The sequence below is a fragment of the Hylobates moloch genome, unplaced genomic scaffold, assembly GCF_009828535.3.
Source record: "Hylobates moloch isolate HMO894 unplaced genomic scaffold, HMol_V3 SCAFFOLD_17, whole genome shotgun sequence".
In the NCBI taxonomy this organism is placed as follows: domain Eukaryota; kingdom Metazoa; phylum Chordata; class Mammalia; order Primates; family Hylobatidae; genus Hylobates; species Hylobates moloch.
Window position 1 is genome coordinate 80,722,953 of NW_026652292.1, and position 23,433 is coordinate 80,746,385.

The following is a 23,433-nucleotide window of genomic DNA, read 5'->3' on the forward strand; positions in this document are numbered from 1 at the left end:
TGCTGAAGCGATACTCATGCAAGTCCGTACCATGGCCTGAACCAGTCTTTCAGGTTACATTTTAAGAGTGTTTAAGAGTGCCCTGGCAGAGGAGGAAGGCCATTCAGATGGCTGGGGGGGGGGCCTCAGAATTTTATTTTTGGTTTACAAAAAGTTTAGGATATGGGGGATGTTGCTCATGGCTGGTCAGGAGTTCGAGAGTGGGAGGGTTTGAGGGAACTGGGGATGGGGGAAGGGGTCTGAGAAGGGGATATACAGAGCTGTCTGGGGCAAGGGGTGGCCTGGGGGACTCGAAGTCTCCATACCGAGGGAGAAGCAGCATAATGAGCTTCGTCCTGGGGTCTACAGTGGCAGACAGTGGGGAAGCAGTGACAGTCAGGGAGTTTGCCAGCAGACGAGGCAGCTGAGGGTGGTCTTACTCAAAGACCCTCCCTGCATGCTGGGAGCTGGGAAGGGGTGGGTTTTGCCCAAGCACATGGGGTCTCACTTGTCTTCAGGCAATGGTGGCTGGCTGAGGATAGCGGAGACTCATTGCCCTAGGCCAAGTGGGAAAACTGCCTCACCCAGGAGGTCACGCCCTCCCCCACAACCCAGTGCCTGATTGATACGGGGAGGGAGAGGAGGCACAAAATGGTCCTGGCCTCAAGGCAGGGATAGCCGTGAGGTGCAGTGCTCCTGAGCTTCCCTTCATCCAACCAGGCTGAAGCAGTCACAGCCTTGCTCAGCTCTCTGCACCGGCTCTCTACCCCCACTCTCCTTTCCTAGGAGCACCCCCTCCATAATCACCTCCACAGGAATTCCATCTCAGCTCTGCTTCCAGGAAACCTGACCCAAGACAGAGGTTGTTGCAAGGGCAGGGGCCACAGGCATCCACACCAGCCTCTGTGCGTTCAGTCTGTGAGGGGCCTGACGTTCCCCATGCACTCCTTCTTAAAGCCTACTCGACCCTGGGGTCTGCAGGCCAATTCCTCGCGGGTGCCTTCCCTTGTCCTGGCTGCCACTCCGCTTCCTTTGCAAGCTCCTTCTCGCACCCTTGCGCTGGCTCCCTCCACAGCGCTCCATCCCCTGCCCACTGTGCCTTCGTGGGTGGTCCCCAGATCTCTGTCTCCTCTCCCCTGGACCCCTCTGCCCCTGACTGGCAGATCTATAGAGTTCAATGCCCCTGGAGGGCTCCACGTCCATTCCACAGGGACCCGGACTCTCATCTCCTCCGGAGCGTGCTCTCCCCGGAGACCTGGCATTGGAATTGGCCCTGCCAGCTTCTGTTTCCCGCGCTACCTCCAGGGCACTTCCCAACTCACTGGCCAAGCCCCCAACGAGCGGTCTATGCTAACTTTGGTTCTGTGGATTTCCTAGAGTGTCGTGGGTTGGGGAAAAGCGCGCGAAGTCCTGCCTTGCAGCAGGCGCTTGGGGCGCGCATTGGGGCAGGGGCCCCGGGACGTGGAGGGACGTCTGCGCGGCCCTGCGTCCCCGGGACAACCCGGCCTGCGCTCACCCGCGGCCAGGCGCTTCGCGGAGGGCAGAAGCGGGCTGGGCCAGGCTCCTCAGCGCCATGCCGGGGCCGCAGTCCTAACCCCGCAACGGCACCGGGCACGCAAGAGTCGGTCTCAGTGCGCGTGAAGCCGGAGCATTATCAGGCTCAGCCAAACACGGCCCGGTTCCTGGGCTTTCCGCTCTTTCTGCGGGGCAGAGGGGGAAAGAAGACTCGAGTCGTGCGGGCTCCGGGCTCCGGGCTCTGGGTGAGGCCTGGTCCCTGCTCCCGCCCGGCCACCCTCATTCCCCAGTTGTATCCCCAGCCTGGGTATGCAGCCTCGGGCCGCGGCATGGTTGCCTGGGAAACGCTTGCGCCTGCGCAGGGCTTCCTGGGCGCTGGAGTCCGGTCGCTGCTGCCGGCCGCGCACGGAGGAACTACAATTCCCAGGAGACCGCGCGGTGGGTGGGGCGGGGGTAGTGGGCGGGGCATCGGCCGGCTAGGGTCTCTCCGCGCAGCACCAGTTGCAGAGGAAGATGGCGCCGCGGATAGTCGGGTCGTTTCTGCGCGGGCTCCCGGCGCTGCTCCTGCTGCTGCTGTTCTTCCTCGGGCCCTGGCCCGCGGCGAGCCACGGCGGCAAGTACTCGCGGGAGAAGAACCAGCCCGAGCCGCCCCTGAAACGCGAGTCCGGAGAGGAGTTCCGCATGGAGAAGCTGAACCAGCTGTGGGAGAAGGCCCAGCGGGTGAGCGCGGCCCGGGGGCGGTGGAGCGGGGCCTGGGGGCGGGGGCCGTGGTTGGGGCCGTTGGAGCGGGTCCCGGGGGTCGGAGGCGGAGGGGGGGGCGCAGCCGCCCTACGCGCACTGTCCTTGCACAGCCTCCCCCAAGTGTCAGGTGGCGCACCCCGACCCCTTCTGCAGCAGGAAAGGTACCCGTGCCGGCGGCGACGCCGTCTGGAGCAGGTAGCGGCCGGCACCCCGAGGGTCAGTGTCGCCCTCCCCAGCCTGGGCGGCCTGCTGACTCGAGCGTAGGGGCAGAACCAGGCTAGATCACAGGTCTCCTGCCTCCCGAGCCTTTGCCTGTTCCCTCAACCTTATCTCCCTATGTGGGGAAACAAGAAAAACAAAATGTTGGGTAGAAAGACGTGTCCAGGGACAGAAGGAATCCCAGTAGCAAGCCCGTGCTTGTTAAATTGAGCGAGAAATGAGGAGGGGAGGAGATGGGATCGGTTTAGAGCACATAAAACGCGACCTTGGGAATGCTTAACAGGGCGCTTACCTGACCTCTCCTTCATTTGAGAGATGAGGGTACGGAGGCCCCGAGGGGAAAGGGCACCCCCAAGATGGCTCGGCCAGTGGGGCCCCCGGGACAACAGCTTCCTAATTGGTGCGTGACCCTGTGACCCTGGGCCAGCTGCTCTCTTCATTAAGCTAGGGTTGCTTCATTTGTTAAGTGTTTCTGAAAACACCTGAAATGGGTGTTTTCGAACTATGCGGACCATCTGGGCCTCAGTATCTCATCTCAAATGCAGGAGTCAAATTAGATCTCTGTCTCAATAGTCCAGTTTTAAGCATTCCTGAGTCTTTGAGAGGGAAAGTAAATGATTTGCAGAATAAGAAGGAACTTTTGGAACGAAAAGGGAGAGGAGAAACAGGTGGGGGAGGGACAGACGGTTATAAGACTGCGTGGGGATGGGGATTGACACCTGGGGATCAGCTCCGCAGGCCCTTCCTGAACTCCTGGGACCAGCAGTCAAGCCCCACGCGTAATGTTCAGCCTGCAGAGGTGGGAGAACGCTCTGGGCTGGGGCCAGGGCTGCTTCTTGGAGGAAGGGATTCTGGAGGGGCTGGGGACACGGCTGGGTTTGGATGTGGTGATGGCCTCCCAGCAGCAGGGAACAAGTGTGACCAGGAGCAGCTGGGGTGCAGTGCTGCCTCCCCGTGCCCGCTGCGCTGGGCATCTGTTGAGTGGGTGGAGTCCCCCCTCCCCATGAGGAATGGGGAGCCCGAAAGAGACTCCCTGACCAATTGGAGGTGGCACTGAGGAAGTGCGCTTGGGCCCAGGAACCCCAGCGGCTCCGTTTGCTTTTGGGTCCTGGCCCAAGTCTTCCACCTGCCCTGCAGGGCCGCCCTGGTGCACTCCACTTAGCTGCAGCCACCTCCAGCTGGTCCTCCGTGTTTGTCAGCCCAGGTGCCCTGCAGCGGTATGCCTGCCCTCGGGCTGCGCCTACACCGGTACGGCTACCCTCGGGCTGTCCCTGCACTGTCCCCTGGTGCTGGGTGCTCCACTCACCTGACCGGTTTCAGTCTTGGGTTGGGTCATTTCTCCTGAACCTCCCCTGAGGTTCACTGGGCACCGCGGTAGGGCGAGCTGCTCACCTCCACTTTGGACTGAGCCTTGGACTAGATGGTCTTTCGGGTCCCTTTAAGTCCTGAAGTTCTAGTTGTGTGGGCAAGTCTTTTTTGCTGAACAGAATGTGAAGTTCTTCGAGGGTGAGAGTGTTTTGGGGGATTTTGTGTGTCGTCCCCCCTTCCAGAGAGCCTGGTACTATGGCAGGCAGGCCTGCAGAGCCCATTCGTCTTGATTTTCCTTCCAGATAACGGAAGCTTGGAGGGTGGCGGTGCTGTGAGGGTGTTCTATCCTGGAGCCGAGTGTGCAGGCGGCAGACCCATCCTGGTCTTGTTGAGGTTATCAGTGGCGGCAGTGCATCCCGGGTGGTCTTCGTGCTGTGGCTCTTGCCACCGAGCATGCCAGGGCCCAGGGTGGTCAGGAGGCAGAAGGAGCCACAGTCAGTTCAGACGTAGGGGCAGAGAATTGTTTGTGCAGTCACTCCAGTCGGCTTCTTACCCCACCTGACTCGTCACTCTAGGTGGGTATCAGACGGAGACGGGGTCTTGGATCGCCACCTGGAAGATAACTGAAGCGAGGGCTGCTTTTTCAGAGAAGCACATCCCGCCCGGCACTGCAGCCGCTGCTCTCAGCCTCCTGTGACCTGCGCTCAACAGCCAGGACGGTCTTGTCCTTTCTTTGGTTTGCTTCATGAAAACATTGCGTCCCTGTTTTCTGCATGTAAAGCCACATCCTGGCATATAGGATTGCTTAGTGTGTCAGTAGGCATAGGGTGAAGGGAGCGTCTCAGGAAACCTTTGCCTTTGATGGGTTTGGGCTGTGAGACCTGCATTGAGGCGCAGATGGGGTGGGTGCCGCCAAGAAGATGCTGAGACCCGCTTTAGTCAGGCGAGACCCGGCCGGGGGGTGCTGCTTCATCCTCTCGAGCGCCTTGAACCTTGACTTTGTGTGAACTCTCCCAGTTCCTCTTTCACAGGTGGGCTCCGCTGTGTTGCAAAACTCCTGAGCAGAGGCTGTCCCTGGAGCTTTGGAGGTCGGAGGCCGTGCAGAGCCCTTGTGCTTGCAGATGCCTTCTGAGGACTGCCTCTTCAGAGCTCTGTGTGTTGTGTTGATGCTGAGGAGTAAGCCCCAGGGTCCGCATGGTCCGGCTGCGGCGTTCAGGGACACACTCGTGTACCTCTTACCTCTTGGCCTGGGCTGCACGGTGCCATGAGCTCAGAGTCCTTGGCCGTAGTTCCTTAGTTTTTTTGGTTTTGTTGTTGTTGTTTTGGTTTTTTTTTTTTTTTGGAGACACAGTCTTGCTCTGTCACCCAGGCTGGGGTGCAATGGCACAATCTCGGCTCACTGCAACCTCTGCCTCCCAGGTTCAAGCGATTCTCGTGCCTCAGCCTCCTGAGTAGCTGGGATCACAGGCATGCACCACCACGCCCGGCTAATTTTTATATTTTTCGTAGAGACGGTGTTTCACCATGTTGGCCAGGCTGGTGTCGAACTCCTGGGCTCAAGTGATCCTCCCGCCTCTGCCTCCTAAAGTGCTGGAATTACAGGCGTAATCCCAGGAGGCACCACACCCAGATGGTCCTTAGTTCTGACACAGATGGTGACTGCAATGAGAGTGTGTGAAGAATTGTTCTCAGAGGTCTGAAGAGTGGAAACTGAGGTCTGCAGAGAGGAGCCCTCAGAGCCCCACCCCATCTCTCAAGCGTCCTCCCTGGCTTGAGAAGGGCCTCTGAGGATGGGCCAGCCAGCGGCCTCCATGGGCACCTAGGATTCGCCAGGCCAGTGCACGACCTCACAGCAGCTCAAGGCGGGTACGGCCATGCCCTTGTCCACGGAGCTCAGGTGGAAGGAGCTGGAGCACAGTGGCTGGGCTGGGACAGTGCAGCGCCACCTGCTGTGGTGAGACAGGTGCAGCGTGCCAGGAAGCCTTGGTCACCACCACAGCCTGCTCCTCAGGGTGGGTGCCTTGCATTCTGGCATGGGCACTCAGGTGAGCGCTGGGAGGATGGCACGTGCCCTCTGAAGAGATGGTCCATTGGCGGTCCTGGTGGCATTGGAACCTGCTCAGCCTGAACTGTGCTGTGTGTGCAGGTTGACACCAGTGGTTTAGCTGTGGACCCTGGCCTGGGTTTCCTGGGGCGTTGAGAAGCAGCAGCAGGTTGTTGGAAAGTTCCAGAATGCTCTGCTGGCACGTGGGTGGTGCTGTGTGGGGAAGGGCCGCTGCTGAGGTCCCGAGCAGTGCTGGGCCCGTGGGTCTGGTCAGGAGGACACGGTCGGCTCCGCTTGTGTCTGAGGACACAGGACCAGAGTCGTTTGTTCAGCTGAGCCGGCTTTCTTCCCTGCATGTGTCTCCTGGTTGTTGATGATTTGCCTCACTGCTTCAGGTTTGACAGGTTATTTTCTGCATTTGGTTTCCACAGGGTACTTCTAACTTGATGAGTTAACATTTAACTTGAGAGAGGTGAAAGAATCCAGACGTAGGGTCTGGGGTCTGCACGTGACCTGCTGGTCTTACTCTGCATGGAGCTGGGGCTGCTTTCCGTGATGGTGCTGCCAGGCTGGCCCCTTCTGCGCTGAGCACTGGCAGCCACATATCAGGGGAAAGGAAGCTGGCTTTTGTGAGACATGCGGTGTGAAATTTAGACCCCTTGTTGCCTGAGAGTTGGGGAATCAGAGGGAGAAAATGACTTCCCCCTGTGGGTTGCAGATTTTACAGTCCGCGAAGCACCTGCCCTTGATTCTCCCAGCACCCTGGGGAGGCAGACACAAGGAAGCCAGTGAGGACCGCAAGTTACAGGGGTTGGTGCCTGGCTGTGAGCCTGCCAGGACGGGCCCAGGACTTCAGCAGCCCGGGGTCTTCAGCTCCGCTTTCCAGGGGGCAGCCCATGGGCAGTCACGGGACACCTGCGTCCTCTCCCCTGCAGCCAAAGAGGGCAGACCCGGGGCCCCTCAAGGCCAGCACACACTTGAGAGCATGGGCCTGGATTGTCTGCCCCAGGGTGCGGCTTCTGGCTCAGAGCATCACTGTGGGCCTCGCATCTCGGACCCTCCCGGGCAGTGCAGCGTGGTAAGTAAGACGCCTACAGGGTAGCAGCAGCCACAGGGAAGTAGAGATGGAAGCAGACCTGTTCCTCCAGGAGTTTGGGTCACAAACAAGATAGGCAGATGTGGGCTCCCCCTCCTCCTGAGTCACAGACTGCCCCTCCTGAGAGTTCAGCATCACTCAGGTGCCTCATTTTCCTGGGTCCTCCTGCTGGGAATGCTCAGATCAGACCTCAGGTCTCCTAGGGCCTTCCAGTGGACGCCGCAGGCGAGTGTCCAGGGCACAGAGGGGCACGGGGTGGAGCTCTGGAGAGAGGGGCTGGGTGGATGGGGCTGGCTGGGGAAGAGGCACGCAGGTAGCGCGGTGTCGAAGGCTGCCAGGGAAAGGGTTTTCAGGTCGGGACAATCCTGGAAAGCAGCCCCTGTAGAGATGGGGGCGCAGAGCATCTACCAGGAGGGCCCAGACAAAAGATTGCCCTGGGACCACCCACCAAGGGTTAGAGAACCTTCTAGAGAATTAGAAGCTTTCCTCTGCCCTAGGCCCTGCCATTCATTTTGTGCCTACCGTTTGCTATCTTTTTACTGTTGGGGATCTTGGCTCAGTGATCTGAATTTGTCCCTAACTAAATTTTAAACTCCTGGAGGGTGGGGCCTGTGTGGCTAGGGCGGCCGCAGAGTCAGGCTGGGCTTCTGAGAGGAGAGAGGGTGGAGCTGACAGCCCCAGCACCCAGCTGGAGACAGGACCTGTGGTCAGGGGTCTCCTTCCTCCCAGGCCCAACACAGACTGAGCTGCAGGGAGCAGGATGGGCTCAGTCTAGATACAGGCAGAGTGAGGTGAGGAGGTTCCGGAGTGCGGGATGTGCCAAACACCCAGAATTGGCTTCATGCGAGTCTTGAAAGAAACATGTGGCCCTGCACAGCGTGGACCTGAGGGCCGGGCCTCCTGAGGTCTCGGCTGCAAGGCGGTGTGGGCTGCGGGACACTGGGAACGCTCGGGCCGCAAGGCGGTGTGGGCTGCGGGATGTTTTACATAAACTTTATTGAAATATAACACACATACTTTGGATACTAGCTTGTGTTGTATTTATGTTAGAAAATAGCTAATGAAATATAGATAAAAGATTAGTATTTCAAACCTCTAAGGGAAGACACTCCATATTGAAACACACATGATCAGAGACAGGCGTTAGGTGATGGGCACCTGGAGCTCAGAGGCAGGAGCTGGGGTTCCCTCCTAGAGCCACGGGCAGCTCGTGAGGACCAGCCCCAGGGGAATGTGAGAATGCAGGTGCTCAGGGAAGGGAACCCTCCTGAGAGTCGAGAGATTTGGGGGTCTGCACTGCACAGTGCTGAGCACTTCTTTTGCTGCAGGACTCCGCAAAGGCTTGAACGTGCTGGCGTCATGACAGGCATGTGGTGCAGCCTCCCCACCTCTCTCCGTGAACCCTGGTCCCACCTCATGACACGTTCTGGTTCACGGAAGAGCCTTCGCTTCCCTGAAGGGCTCGCCTGCCCCAGCGCACGCCTCTTAGCGGCCGGGCCAGCCCCGAGGCCAGAGTTGATGAGAGCTGGCCGGTGGGTTTCATTCTGCTGCTTGCCTCGGCTGCCTGGCATTGTGGCCCAGTCATTCTGACGTGGGGACACTCTTGGCCTAAATCCTGTCTTTACAACCAAAAAGCAGTGTGCCCAGCGGTCACCTCCCTTCCTTCTCCTCGCCAGGGTCCCAGAGCTGGGAGGGCAGGGGTGGGATGAAGGAAGTGTGGCCTGCCCTGAGGAGAGGTATGAGGGTGGGGTGGGGAAGTTCCTGAGCCCCAGTGCGGCAGCTCGTTGCAGGGCCCTGCCTGTGTGGTCCAAGCCAGCAGGTAAGTGAGAGGGTGACAGATTCCTGCTCCAGAAGGATCTGGGGCTGTGTGAGAACCATCTCAGCAAGACAGTTCGGATCGTGGTACACTTGAGAGGTGGTGACTAAGGGTCTTTGGGAAATGAAGATGGGGCAGATCTGAGATGACAGTGATTTTTTTAGAGAAGAACTTCTAGGTGTCTGTGTCCTTGCAGTGGTAATGCAGTGGGTATCTTCTTCCTACCCAGTTTATCCGGGTGCCCGATGACTGTCCCCAGGTGCTAGGGTGGGTGTCCTGTTACAGCCGGACAGGAATGAGCAGACACTGCTGATGGGGAGCCCCTGATGGACTTGGGGTTTCCACATCGTGTATACAGACAGGCCTAGAGACTGGTGTCCATGCCGCGTTCTTGTCTAAACCTGTGGGGTTTGAATCCTGCTGACGGTGACCCTGACTCCACCTCCTCCTGGTCTCCCGGAACTTCCCGGTGGCCAGCCTCCTCCGAGGTCAGTTTCCCGCTGTGTCCTGGTCCGTCCTGCTCATGGCTCACAGGCTCCTCCCCTTCGTTCGCAGCTGCATCTTCCTCCCGTGAGGCTGGCTGAGCTCCACGCTGATCTGAAGATACAGGAGAGGGACGAACTCGCCTGGAAGAAACTAAAGCTCGACGGCTTGGACAAAGATGGGGAGAAGGAAGCGAGGCTCATACGCAACCTCAATGGTACGTTCGTTTCTTTCCTAATGCAGGTCGAGTATCCCTCTTCCTAAATGCTTGAGAGCGGCAGTGTTTTGGATGTCGGATTTTGTTTTTGGATTTGGGAATATTTGCATTATGCTTGATCTGGATATCCAAAATGAGCCTTTCCCCTGAGCATCCTGAGTGCCCAGAAAGCTTAGGATTTGGGATGGGGGGCTCACCCTCGTGAGGGAGGTGGCCACTGGCCTCAGTGGTTGGGGGGGCTAACCCTCATGAGGGATGGTGGCTGCTCGCCTCAGTGCTGTGGGCTACGCCTCTGACTCCTTGGCTCTTGGCCAAGGGGCCCATTGGGCACAGCCTGCAGGGGGCTCCCCTGCAAGCACAGATGCGCCCTTGGCCGTGGTCTTGGTTTGCTGTCACAGGTGCCATTGGCACGCCAGAGGGAGGGCCAAGGCAGGGGCACTGGGTGCAGGAAGGGGCCAGAGGACAGCAGGAGGCTCTGTCACCCAGAGGAGGAAGCAGGTCTGCCCTAGCATCTTGAAGTTTTGGGGACGTATTCCAGATGTTGTCAGAATAGCTTTCTAAGTGTCAGAATGGACACTTAGTTGTGATGCAGTTAGTGAGCCCTTGTCCCTGTGGGTATTCAAGAAGAGGCAGGACAGTCGCCTGCTTGGTACCAGCATACAGAAGACAGGTGTGTCCTCAGAGCCAGGAGGGTTTTAAATGACAGAGTTGCGACTATTCCTTTTGGACCCCTCTCCTCTGCCATCCTCCCTCACCACCTGTCGGCAGGGCACTGGCGGGCAGAGGATGCACACCAGGTGGGCCCGTGGAACGGGTTGGGGCTGCTCCAGGGAGTCGAGTGCTCAGCCGCCTGCTGTAAGCTATGTGTAGCAGCCCTAGGAGCTGTTGCGCCTCCACCCAACTGCTGCCCCTGGGCCTGACCCCAGGCACCCCTTCCCCAGTCCTCTCCCCCGCTGCCGCTGCTCCCTGTGTGACCTGGGCCCCCGGCACAGTCCCCTGCCCCCCACCTCCATTTCCTCCTCCTATCTCACAGGACGGTGGTTGTGAACCAAGTGGGATACTCCCCATTGGGGTGGGGGTGGCTGCCATGGCATTTGTTGCTGTCGTGAGGGTGGCCCCAGAGCCCTGGCTGTGTCTGGAGTCTGCTGTAGCCCTGCTTTTCACATGCGCTGATGGCCTCAGGCATTGCAGCGCCCGGGTTGTCTCTGGTAAGGAGAGGAGGTGTCTGTGGAGTTCCTTCCTTAGGCCCGAGGCTCTAACACCTACTTCTCAGAACTCTTTGTCGTACCATTGACAGGCTCAGAGAGGGTAATTTGTCTGGAGTTGCAGAGCCGAGTAGTGCAGCAAAGATTTGGAGCCAGGGTTTTCTGACTCCTGAGCAGGTGGTCTGTTCCCAGCCACCCCTCTTCTCCCATTGGCAGGCAGCAGCAGACATGTCATATGGCTGCACCTGGGTTAAAGACAGAGGGCCAGCTTCATTTTTGCCGGTTTATGCCACCATGTTCAAGAGTCTGGGTGGGACATAAGCCAAGACATGGCAGCAGGGACTGCCTGGGGAACAGAGACATGGCTGAAACAATTCTGGATGGCCGCATCCCCGCCAGCGTGTCTAGTGGGCCATTCCCAAGGGCCAGGAAAGAGCCTGTCCTAGAGGTGCCCCCCAGGAAGAAGGGACTGGCTATGCAGCAGGGCAGCATTCGGGGCCTGGAGGAGACGGAGGAGCTTGCAGGGGGCACAGAAGTGGGCTAAGGACCAGCTCCCTCCTGCAGGCCAGGCAGTGTCCTTGTAGGGTGTCCAGGTCTGTGGCCCAAGTGGAGCTGTCTTGTTTTCTGCCATTGCCGAGTGACCTGGCAGAAGACTTAGTGGGTCTCTAGGAGCCGGCGTCCCAGAAGCAGACCCTGCCCACACTCAGGAGAGAGGCTTGTCCTGGCCAGCTGCCCACCATCTTCTGGGTGTGGCCCCTGGACCCCCGAGGTCCCCAGTGCCATTATCAAGTCTGATACCACACCTGGGGGACACGGACCCACCATAGCCAGGTGTGCCTGCCCTTGGCACCCCCTATGCTGAGGTCCACCCTGAGACAGACGGGCCACGCTCCACTCCGCCCTGCCCTGCTCTGCTCTGCTCTGCTCTCCTCTGGGGTTCGCTGCTGTCCTTACCCCCACCGCGCCCCCAGGGCCACTTCATTCCCCAGGCAGGGAGTGTGGGGCGGCGTCCGTCCTCCCCAGGCAGGGAGTGTGGCCACGGCCATGTTTGTCCTCCCCAGGAGCTCTAAGGGCTCGGTGCTCCTGAGGCCACCTCCAGCTTCAGTGCTCTGTGACTCCATTCCATGCCGAACCCAGCACCTCCAGAATCCAGAACCTTCCATAGTCCCTGCTGCTGATCGCAGCCTTGGACACTCTGCCTTTTGATGGGGTCTGACCAGCCACTTTAGGCTCTGGCTCAGGGCTTTTGGCTCCAGCTAGGAAGCCTCAGAGCCCCAGGACGTGGCCCACCCTCCCTGTCTCCCCCTCTCCTCTCGGGCTCAGGGGTGCACAGCCTCAGTGCTGCCTGGCAGTGGCTGGACTTCGGGGGCTGGGCGGGACGGCCTTCACAGGCAGGCCCGGCACTGGCTTTCTAAAGCCAGGAGGCATCCAGGCCACTTTTTTAAAAGGTTTGTGTATTTATGTATGTATTTATTTCATTTATTTTCTCTTTCCCCACAGCCAGTATTATTTATTTAATGATTTATTTATTTTAAAAGACGGGGTCTCAGTTTGCTGCCCTGGCTGGTCTTGAACACCTGGGTTCAGACGGCCCTCCTGCCTTGGCCTCCCAAAGTGCTGGGATCACAGGCATGAGCCACCGCGCCTGGCCTAAAATAGTTATCTCAGGTATAAATTCCCTGCCATGGAAGACAGGCGCAGCGTGTGGTTGAGCTCTGAGGCGTGCATCTGCGGGACCCGCGCCCAGCGCCAGCAGCTCTTGACTGCTGTCAGGAGAGACGGCTTTCCTCAGGGACAAGACCACAGGCTGGTTTTTCACGCTTAGGAAGATCACAAGCGCTTCCAGGCTGGAACACGAGAAGCACACACTGCGTGTGGCCCTGAGACCCCCGTGGCCCAGGCTTCTGGACGGAATGAGACAGGAGGGATCTGAGGCCAGGGTGGCGTCGATGAGAAAGGAGGCCTGAGGTTTTTGGGGTGTCCCTGGAGCAGGGACACTCCCCAGGGCTGGCAGTGACAGAGGATGGACCTTTGGGAGAGGTGCAGGGGTGGGACCTGCTGAGCCCAGAGCATGTGGAGGCCCCGCTGGGAGTAATTCTGTCCAGTAGGGTCACCGGGGAAGGCCTAGAGGAGGCGCTGGGGTCCGGGAGTCACCGTCTGGGTGAAGAGGTCCTCGGGGTGAGGGGAAGTGTGAGGCGAAGGGAGGCTCCATGCCCAGCATCTTGGGAGAGGCCCACACGGGGCCCTCTCAGCCCGGAGGGGAAGGCAGGACCCCACTCTGTGGGAGGCGGGGCCCTGGGAGAATTCCCCCTGTCCCCAGGAAAGGGCGGGCAGCAAGCCCACCGCCAGCTAAGGAGGCAGGCGGGGTTGCATGGGCCCTGGATTCCAGGGGACCTAGTAGAGGGCCTGTCGCACAGAGCCACAGCGCAGGGCTTGGAAGTGGGACCTGGGGCCTTGGGAGAGCTACTGCCGTGGAGGGCGCGGCCAGCCCCTAGGCTCTGCTCTCACGTCCCAAGTGCAGGACTTGTCCACAGCTGAGTCCTGTCGGCACCAGGGCCCGCGTCGAGCGCCTGCTTTCATATGTTGGTGGCAGCGTGTGGTGACAGACACAGCCCACAGATGCCGAGTCTCCCCTAGGGAAGCGGGGCTAGGGGAGCACTGCGTGGGCAGATCCTAGAGGGCTCCCCGAGTGGCTGGGCCACAGCACACTGCAGACTAATTATTCCTCCTGGCTGCTACCAGTAACTTTTTGTTAGAAACTGCTGACACTGACGTTTCTCCTTTAGAAACTGTTTTTCCTCCCAATAAATATAAGATGTGGGCTGTCAGAAAGCCCTGCCACCCTGCACACTCTGCAGGTGGCCTCTGCCCTGTGGTCCTTAGAGTTTTTGCCCTATGGCAACAGGTGAGGCTGCAAATTTTGTTCTTGAAAATCTATGCAGCTGGTCTCTAAAGACGGGCCAATCGGTAACCACTCTCACAGCCCAGCCCACCAGCTGCTTCCGACAGCTGCGTCTCAGGGGGACACAGCTTGATAGAGGACTCCAGCCGGTGTGTCCCTGGTAGGAAAGAGGGAGGTCCTGGGGGTGTCCTGTGAGTCGCCAGACCCGTTCCTAAGCGCTAGGAGATAGCCATGTCTCTGTTCCCCAGGCAGTCCCTGCTGCCATGTCTTGGCTTATGTCCCACCCAGACTCTTGAACATGGTGGCATAAACCGGCTTGTAAACAAGCCCCCACGCTTGTTTACATTCTTGTTCTTGCCAGATCTCCAGTAGTCATCCAGGAAACGGGTGAAAGGAAACTCCCGGAAGATGCGAGGCAAACCTGTCTCACCCACTGTGGCAACCCAGATGTGTTGGCCGTTGACTGTTTTTCACAGGAAACCATATCAAATAGAACCTCCCCTCTCTCCTAGTCATCTTGGCCAAGTATGGTCTAGACGGGAAGAAGGACGCTCGCCAGGTGACCAGCAACTCCGTCAGTGGCACCCAGGAAGACGGGCTGGATGATCCCAGGCTGGAAAAGCTGTGGCACAAGGTACTCCTTGATTGTTTGCATACCTGGCAGAATTGGTGCCCTTACGTTGAGTGTTAAGGCGGGGGGGCTGTGAGAGGCAGTCTCTGCTCTGCATGGGAGCTGGGGTTTGGGGAAGTCTCGGGAAGACAGTGGCTTCCTAAGGAAGCCATTCCACTGTCTTTCTGTGAATATTTTCAGCTTTCCTGTTTAGAAAATTTCTTGCTCTTTGAGTAAAGGAGCTCTGTTTGGCCTGCAGCTGTCAGACCTTCAGCTCGGGTCATGTGTGGTTACGGGATCGTGACATAGCACGGGCTGAGTTCTTGACTCCGTGTCGGATTTTTGATGTAGTGAGTGGTGCTGTGGACGTCCTTCTGTGATTAGAAAGGTGCCCTCGTGTGTGGGGCTGGGCTTTCACCCTGTGCCTGGGAAGGGTGTGGGGTCCTGGTGCGGGGCCAGGCGCTGGGACCCAGCAGGGCCTGGTGGGCCGCGGCAGGGTGTTTACCTGCTTCAGCTCCCCCATTTCCAGCGGCTCCTGCTCCAGAACAGTTTCTCTGGATCACATTGATTTGGGGTCAACAGTTAGACTTCTTGTACCAGCCCAGTCGCAGCTCATTGTCCTTGGCCAGGAAAGGTGGAGTCCGTAGAAGGGGGCAGAGAGAGAGAGGGCCCTGTGTGGCCTCCCTGGACGTATGTGATCCACGTCACCCCACAACCGGGAGGCAGGTGGGATGACAATGAGGGGCTGGCAGAGGTCCCCCTAGGAAGATGGCCTTGCTGTCCTCACCACCCGCAGCCAGGAGAGCCAGGCAAGCCCAGGGTCACCAGGCTGCTGCCCTGTCCCCCTCCTTGGGATCTTCTGCTCCCCACCCCAGCCAGCTCAGTAGCCTTCCCCTGTTGAGCCTGGACACGTCCAGGAGAAGGGTGTTTGCCTGCCGGCAGCTCTTCTCCAGTTTGTTTTTTGTTTTCCTGCCCTTCTTGAGGCCAAGAACCGGGCCCAGCACTCACGTAGGCAAGGGCCTGCCTGGCCATGAGTGGTCGGCTGAAGAGCGGCCCCAGCCACACAAGCCCACGGCGGGTTTCACTCCAGGCCTTGTTTCCCTCTTAGGCGAAGACCTCTGGGAAATTCTCCAGCGAAGAACTGGACAAACTCTGGCGGGAGTTCCTGCATCACAAAGAGAAAGTTCACGAGTACAACGTCCTGCTGGAGACCCTGAGCAGGACCGAAGGTGCCCCCCGCCCCACCCCCTCCTGCCCCCCACCCCTCCTGCACCTGAGGCTCGTTGTGCTCAGTGGGCAGCCTCGGCTCCCCGCGAGGACACAGCAGGGGTGGGGAGGCAGCATTGGACGCCCTCTCCCAGGGTTCCGCCGGACTTGTGAGTGGGGAGGTTGCTGTGCAGGCAGGGCTGGCTCTCAGAGTCGCCCGCCTGCATTGGATGAACCAAGTCTCACCGGCGCCTGCCCCCACCGTGGGCACAGCCGCCGCCTTTGCCAGACCTGAGCTTCGCTGATGGGTCCTTCATTCTGGACTCGTGACCCTCCCCAAATGTGTGACTTTCCCACCCTACAAAGCTGGAGTAAAATGGAGGGTGACCCAGCAGAGTGGGGGCAGGGCAGGGGTCCAGAGTCAGCCCCCGGGGAACCTGGTGCCCCAGCCATCACCACCAGGCGCCACTTGGTGCGCGTGTCCCGGAGTCTCGCCCGTCTCACCTGGAAAGGAAGCTGTGCCAACGGTCGTTTCTGCGGCGCTGCAGGACCGCGGAAGGGGGGGACATCTTCAGCCCAGAAAGGAGAGCGAGATTGAGCTCCCCAGCAGGGGGCATTCTAGACAGTGCTCTGGGCAGGCAGGGCGAGGACTCCCAGCCTCATGGCGTCCTGCCTTCGATTTTACAGAAATCCACGAGAACGTCATCAGCCCCTCGGACCTGAGCGACATCAAGGGCAATGTCCTGCACAGCAGGCACACAGAGCTGAAGGAGAAGCTGCGCAGCATCAATCAGGGCCTGGACCGCCTGCGCAGGGTCAGCCACCAGGGCTACAGCACTGAGGCCGGTGAGTGCCCGCCTGGGACTGTCGGTTCCCCAGGGTGGGGCTGTCTCTTGTTGTGTTTTGGGGACGAGCGGGCAGGTGCTTGTAGCGACAGGAACCTGGGCCTGTGGACGCAGCGGAGACCCTCGGCGCGCTCAGTCTACCCAGGGGTGGTCATGGGCCTCGCTCCCCGGAGCTGCTCTGTGAAGGTCACTCGCCGTCCCCAGCCTTGTTCCTGGAGACTGGTGGAGGGCATTGGTGGCAGCGGGCCTGGGAGCAGCATCTCCCCAGCCTCAGCAGCACGGCCCCTCCCATGCTGCTGTTGGCCAAGAACAGAGACCACTTGTCAAACACAGCTCTGTCTCCATCTCATGCCACCCGCACTGTCCACCAGTCCCCCTCAGCCCGGCAGGGGCAGGACGCCTGCTGAGGCCACAGCTTGTGGCTCCATCTCAGCCGCTCAGTCTCACTCCACTGCAGGCCCTGAGTGGCCAGGCTCTGCACCACTGCTTCTTGCCCAGGACCCAGGCCCAGAGCCTTGTGCAGGGTTTACCAGCAGCCTGCTGGCCTCACTCACACAGCTTCCAATTCTGTACTTCATCTTCCACGTGCACACTGAGCGCCGGCTGCGTGCCAAGCCCTGCTCTAGGCTCGAGGAGGCAGCAGCCGCCGGGAGATGGCATCTGTGCCCAAATGGTAATAAGACAGCAGGGCTGGTCTCTGTCCCTGGTGCCAGGCAGAGCCACTGCCTCTTCTCCAGGATGGCCTGGCCAGAGGCAGCCTCCAGCACAGCAGTCAAATGTGTCCACACGGGCCCAGGTCCCCTTGGTTGGCTGTGCTGCTGTCACCTGTATGCCCTTGGGCAAGACCCCTCACCACCCACCCCCAAACCCAGGCTCCCTTAGCCTGACCTGGTGCTGGTGACTGTGTCAGCCGTAGGCTTTTGGCCGTAGTGTTGGGGGCTGGACCGCCTTGTAGGCCTGCGATGCAGTTTGCTGAGTGCCTGTGCTGGAGAGACCCGGATGAGCCTGGCTATAGTCCATGCAGGAAAGGGCGACTCAGCCCCCACACACTCCTCTTCCCACCTTGGGCTGTCCCCAAGGCAGTTGTGTCCAGCAGCAGTTCTCTTGTGGGTCTGCCTGGGCCTTCCAGCAAGCCCCACCAGCCCAAGGTCCTCAGGGTCCTGAGCAGGAAGGGGTCAGCAGAGGAGGGAGCAGGGGCCGCTGTTGCGGGGCTCCGTGGGCAGGCAGCTCTGGACTACTCGCTCCTGGATGGAGAGTGGTGACAGCCCCGGAGTCTCTCACTGCGTCCCTTCGTGAGCACCAGGGTCCAGGGGCCGTCTTGGTTTGTTTGGCTCCTCCCAGGAGCCCAAATGTTTGACTTTCACGAGCACAATGTCCTTCTGGACACCCTGAGCAGGACCGAAGGGAAACGGCCTGTGCCTGCCTCTGGACCTGGCTAAACTTGCAGGCGCCCACACCCGAGGTCCTGAGCAGCCTCTGCACGCAGGCCACGTCCACCCTCCGCCTCCTGCTTCAGAGGCAGCCAGGGTGGGCTGTGGCGCTTCCCAGGCTCTGATGGAGGCAGCTGTTTCTGGACACAAAGGAGAAGCAGTTGCTTGGCCAAGGGGACAGAGAAGCCACATTTCAGCGAGGTCATGTGAGCTACTGAGCAGATGCCCTCTGTGCCCCATAAGACTTTCAGTGCACGCACCCGTGTTTCACACACATGCAAGTCGCACCTGCACACCCTCATAGGCTCCACTCACACTCAGCGTGGTTGCCGCGGGACTGGCTGTGGTGTGCACCCTGGGTGCTGCTGAGGCCGCTCTTGCTCCTCCCCTGCAGAGTTCGAGGAGCCCAGGGTGATTGACCTGTGGGACCTGGCACAGTCTGCCAACCTCACGGACAAGGAGCTGGAGGCGTTCCGGGTAAGGAAACACGGCCCTCTCCTTCGAGCTCTCTCCTGCGCTGAAGATTCTCTTGTAGTTTCCAAGTAAGGAAATGCAGCCGTCTCCTTCGAGCTCTCTCTTGAAGATTCTGCAGTTTCTTCCTTAACCACTCAGTGAACATGTTTGCGTTTTTCTTCTCATCTGCGTGGGAACTCGTGTTTCAGGGGCGGGGCCAGGCTCTGGAGGGAGGGCCTTTGGTTCTTTTGTCCGTGGTCACGTCTGAGCGTGGCCTTGGTGCAGGTCCTGTGGATGGTCAACAGTTGGCCGGGACCCAGCCACAGCCTGGGGGGAGGGGACCAAGGACACTACCAGGATCGTTTGGGGGTGTCACCGCTTCCTGAGATGGAGGCCCAGGGAAGGAAGGAGACCACCTCAGGTGGCAGGGGCTCCTGGGGCGTGTGGAGTGCCAGATCATTCCAAGGGTGGAGAAGTCATCAGCTCGGTGAGCACCCAGCAGGGCTGTGAGGAGTGGGGAGTCCAGCAGGGGTCCTGGGTGGGCAGCCTTGGGCATGGTATCGGGCCGTGAGTTCACCCAGGGCCCCTATAGCTGGTGTCTGGTATCGGGCCGTGAGTTCGCCCAGGGCCCCTATAGCTGGTGTCTGGTATCGAGCCCAGGTATGGCGCCGTCCCTTGGCGTTCTTGCAGTTCACCCAGGACCACAGGATGGCGTGGCGAGCACGGGAAGGGAACGCTCACCTGTGGAAACCTTGTTCCAGGAGGAGCTCAAGCACTTCGAAGCCAAAATCGAGAAGCACAACCACTACCAGAAGCAGCTGGAGATTGCGCACGAGAAGCTGAGGCACGCGGAAAGCGTGGGCGACGGCGAGCGTGTGAGCCGCAGCCGCGAGAAGCATGCCCTGCTGGAGGGGCGGACCAAGGAGCTGGGCTACACGGTGCGCGTGGGTGGGAGGCCACAGATCCCCCGCAGGAAAGATGGGGCCGCCCACGTGCAGCCCAGGGCTTCCTGTAGACGGGGTGTGGGCCCCACGCCATTGTCTTCCCTGGCCGAGTTGAACCCCAGGGCCACAAGTGTGTGGTGCACTGAAGGCCACAGCAGCTGTGCTAGGGGAGCCCCATGGGCTTATAGTGCAGTCCCCTGACCCTCAGGTGTGAGCGCAGGCCCCTGGCAGGCCACTGCCTCGTCCTCCTGTGACCAGGATGGGGCGTGACCTGGATACCCACAGCCAGCCCACGAGTCAGGGGACTCTCCAGCCCTCGAGACAGGCGAGCCCCCTTCCCCACAGCCCCTGGGATGTGAGGAGAGGAGGGGCAGAGCCCAGGAGAAGCCGAAGCCAGCAGCACGGCCTTGCCACAGAGGCACAGAAAACCCTGGAAGTTCATGCCAGTTCCTTCTGGAGGGAGCTGGGGGTCAGGAACCCCATCTGTGCCTTTTAAACTTTGAACTGCAGGCATGTGTTACCGATTCAAAAATAGGAAAGGCCTAAAGAATGAACGAAGGCAGAAGTTCTGATAGGAGAGGGTGGTGCAGGTCTGCCTGGAAGAGTGTGCATGCAGGAGAGCAGCCTGCAGCCCTTGCCCGTGGGCAGGAGCTCAGGTCCAGGGTGAGCACCACCACGTGGGGTTTGCAGGGCGCTCCCGCGAGACGCCGGGATGGAATGCTAGCGTGCACCTACCTTCACCTGACCACGGCAAAGCTCGGTGTTGGTTAGGGGCGCCACACCGTTGGGGCGGAGGTCAGAGGGCGGCTGAGAGGAGAGACCTTCGGCAAGTTATTCACCCTGAGCCATGGGCTCGTATGTGGAGAGGGAGGCGGCGCCCATGAGCGGGGTTTTGTGAGAATCTGGGAAGAGCTACAGTGGCCCTGGCCCAGGCTGGGCTGACGCAGCACCTGCTGCCACTGGGGTGGTATCTGTGGGGATGCTCTGGGCGGTTGTGATGTGAGGAGCTGGAGGTCCCTCTCCTTCCTCCCAGGCCCTGAGGAGGAAGGCACCTTTCCCAGAGCTCTGTCCCAGTCTCTCTGGTCATTGCTTTTAAAAATAACACTGTGGGGCTGGGCACAGTGGCTCACACCTGTAATCCCAGCACTTTGGGAGGCTGAGGTGGGTGGATCATCTGAGCTCAGGAGTTCGAGACCAGCCTGGGCAACATGGTGGAACCCCATATCTACCAAAAACAGAAAAAATTAGCCAGGCGTGGTAGTGGGCACCTGTAGTCCTAAGTACATGGGAGGCTGAGGTGGGAGGATCACTTGAGCTTGGGAGGCAGAGGTTGCAGTGAGCTGAGATCATGCCACTGCACTCTAGCCTGGGTGACAGAGCGAGACCCTTTCAATAAGTAAATAAATAATACCATGGGCCTATCACAGAGACCCTGAGCTTTCCACTTCAGCATGAACTGCTCCTGGCTGGTGGCTCTTAGCATTCTTTGGTGGGATTTTCTAGTTAGCACTGAGCTGCTTTTGTGATTTGAGCATTTCTGGATGGGTGTGGAATTGGGAAGTCAGATGTGCGGGGCTTGCACCTTTTCCTTTTGGATCGCGCATCTCCCGATGTGAGGCTGAGCTCACAGAGCCGGCCTCGAGGCGCGCTGTCCCCAGCTGATGAGATGTTTCCGTCCACAGGTGAAGAAGCATCTGCAGGACCTGTCCAGCAGGATCTCCAGAGCTCGGCACAACGAACTCTGAAGGCACTGGGGAGCCCGGCCTGGCAGGGAAGAGGCTGGTATGAAGGACTTGGGCTCTTGGCTGTGGCATTTCCGTGGACAGCCCGCCGTGAGGGTGGCTGGGGCTGGCACGGGTGTCGAGGCAGGAAGGATTGTTTCTGGTGACTGCAGCCGCTGCCGTCGTGACACAGGGCTTGGTGGTGGTAGCATCTGGGTCTGAGATCGGCCCAGCTCTGACTGAGGGGGCTTGGCTTCCACTCAGCATCAGCGTGGCAGTCACCACCCCAGTGAGGACCTCGATGTCCAGCTGCTATTGGGTCTGATAGTCCTGCTAAAACAACACGATTTACATAAGAAATCTTACACATCTGCCACCGGAAATACTATGTTCAGAGTCCTTAAAAAATAGAATGCAGTGTTTAAACCACCCACTTGTTGGCTGGTCACTAAGTGTCCTGGCGGCTGGGGCCAGAGCCAGTGCTTCTGAAGGGGTCGCGTCATAGCCAGCTTCACGTCTGGGCCCCATGAGTCTTTGCAGCCAACCTCCTTTTCCCGTGAGACGGCCCGGCCTGATTGAAAGCCAGGAGCGCTTGAGTTGAGTTTGAGGGGAAGATGGCAGAGAGAGGAGCGTGTGGTTCCGTTGACAGTCAGAGACTGTGGCCTGGGGGCAACATCTTTCAACTCTCACCTCTGCAGCTCAGGGACCTTGGGAGACCCCAGTGAACCTGCAGGGCCTCCGTGTCCCTAAGTGTGCTGTGTAAATGCCCCATCTCACAGGAGTAGAGACAGCCATGGAGGCCTTCCTCTGACCATAGCTGATGGGCTGGCCGTTGCTCAGGTCCGGCTCCCAGCATGTTCCCATGTTTGAGCCTGGAAGAGGCTTAGGTCCAGCTCCAAGCATGTTCCCATGTTTGAGCCTGGAAGAGGCTTAGGTCCAGCTCCGAGCGTGGTTCCCTTCCCGTGTCTGAGCCTGAAAGAGGCTCGGGTCCGGCTCCGAGCGTGGTTCCCGTGTTTGAACCTGGAAGAGGCTCCACCAGGCGTATTGTGTTTTGGCTGCAGCTGGATCTTGGCTGGACTGTTGAGATCTGCCAAACGTTGGCTTAGCTATCATTTCTGAGAAAGGTCAAGGCTAGAGGCAGCATGTCGGGAGTTGGCACATCAGGGTTGGAAGGGCCCCGGCGTATGGCATGTGGGTGCCTGTTCCTATGTGGAGTCCTGGGAGGGTGGCCTTCTGCCTGGCCCAGTGGCACCGGCCCCAGCAGTACCTCTGTGTCTCCCCTCCGCACAGGATCCTCACCAGGCCGCCCCACGGTGTCCGCCATACTGTCCATCTCGGGCAGGGCTGGGGTGACCGTCCACTCAGACGTGGCCTCTGAGGCCCAGAGAAGCACTGTCTGCCAGGATCTCCACGTTGGTCCCGTCAGGGCTCTGAGCTCCAGGGCAGGAACCCATGTGCAGAGCACAGCCCTGGGGCCTTCACAGTCATGGGAGCGGGGGTGCAAGGCCTAGGGTGGGGCTGGGCCCAGGACACAGCGAGTAGTGGAGGTCCCTTGGCTCAGTTTGCCCTTTTCGGAGTCGGCAGCAGAGGGGACTCCCTCTGCAGGAGAGACTGATGTGTCCGTCTGAGCTGTTACTGCCACCCACCGAGACAGCACCTGTGACTGCATTTTCCTCTAACTTCCAAATGATCGTATAAAATAAAATGTGTGTTCATAAAAGCGTGCGAAACACACATGCAGCTTGGTGAAGTGAGCAGTGTGGGGCCCACAGCCCAGTGAAGTAGACCCTGCCAGGGCCCTGGCCGCCCCAGTGCACCCTGCTCATCCATCTCTCTTCCCTGGAGTGGAGTGCGCCTCTTGACTTGGATGCAGTTCAATTGTGCTGTTTGAACTTCATAGAAATGAAATGACACCGTGTGTACTTGTGTGTGTGTGTAGCTGGTGGGGCGGCGGCGGGGGGCGGGGTGGATTCTGGTTCTTTTTTTTTCCCATTATCCTGAGAGCCTTAAGGTATCTGGTTCTTGTATTCAGTGTGTTGGTGAGACTCAGCCCTGTCATCTAGCAGAAGCGCGTTCCTTTTCATTGCTGTATAGTATTCCATTGTGTGATTTTAATGCGCTTTATTGTGGGTGGATATTTGAGTTGCTTCCTTTCTGGGGTAATAACACTCACTTAGAAATAGCTGTGGTGGACACTCGTGTGGGGGTGGGGGTGGGGGCCGGCTCTAGGAGTACCTAATGGATCTTACGAAGTGTGTTGTCCAAGTATAGAGATGATTCCAAAGTGGTTGGACTGTGTTTCCTTTTCCCGGCTGGGTGGAAGGAGACACAACCCGATTGCTGAGACTTGGTGCTCGGTATTTTTAATTATGGACAGCCTGGCTGGCGTTTCGTGGTGTCTAACTGCGGAGTAGCGTGTCTTGTTGTATGACAGGCTCTTTTGTATGTGGGAGACCATGGTGTTGAGGGGAGGCAGTTACACAAAAAGCCCAGATACCCAGTGTTAGTTCCATGGGTGTGGCTGGTCATGGTGCGCACTCACAAAGGACATAGGTGACGCCCTCCACTCCACAGAGCCAGTCCCACAGGGGTACCCGTTCTGACTCCCACCACCGCAGCTCCGTACCTCCCGCCTGCCATGGGTTCCACGTGCATGGCGCTGGGCAGTCTGTTGTCTTTGCGTGCGTCTGTGTGTACGT

General features: G+C 59.2%; 1 protein-coding gene across 1 annotated transcript; it reads left to right on the forward strand.

The window, feature by feature from the left end:
- Nucleotides 1-1,979: 1,979 nt before the first annotated feature.
- LRPAP1 (LDL receptor related protein associated protein 1) lies at nt 1,980-21,163 on the forward strand. Its single transcript, XM_032135183.2, has 8 exons — nt 1,980-2,214; nt 9,274-9,418; nt 14,038-14,159; nt 15,244-15,364; nt 16,029-16,187; nt 18,011-18,093; nt 18,831-19,007; nt 20,696-21,163. The coding sequence occupies exons 1-8, from the start codon at nt 2,008-2,010 to the stop codon at nt 20,756-20,758; spliced, it is 1,077 nt and encodes a 358-aa protein (XP_031991074.1). The 5' UTR covers nt 1,980-2,007; the 3' UTR covers nt 20,759-21,163.
- Nucleotides 21,164-23,433: the final 2,270 nt, after the last annotated feature.

Coding starts and splice junctions, on each gene's coding strand:
- LRPAP1 (XM_032135183.2), top strand. CDS start 2,008: ATGGCGCCGCGGATAGTCGGGTCGTTTCTGCGCGGGCTCCCGGCGCTG. Junction 2,215..9,273: donor TGTGGGAGAAGGCCCAGCGG/GTGAGCGCGGCC, acceptor CTTCGTTCGCAG/CTGCATCTTCCTCCCGTGAG. Junction 15,365..16,028: donor GACCCTGAGCAGGACCGAAG/GTGCCCCCCGCC, acceptor TCGATTTTACAG/AAATCCACGAGAACGTCATC.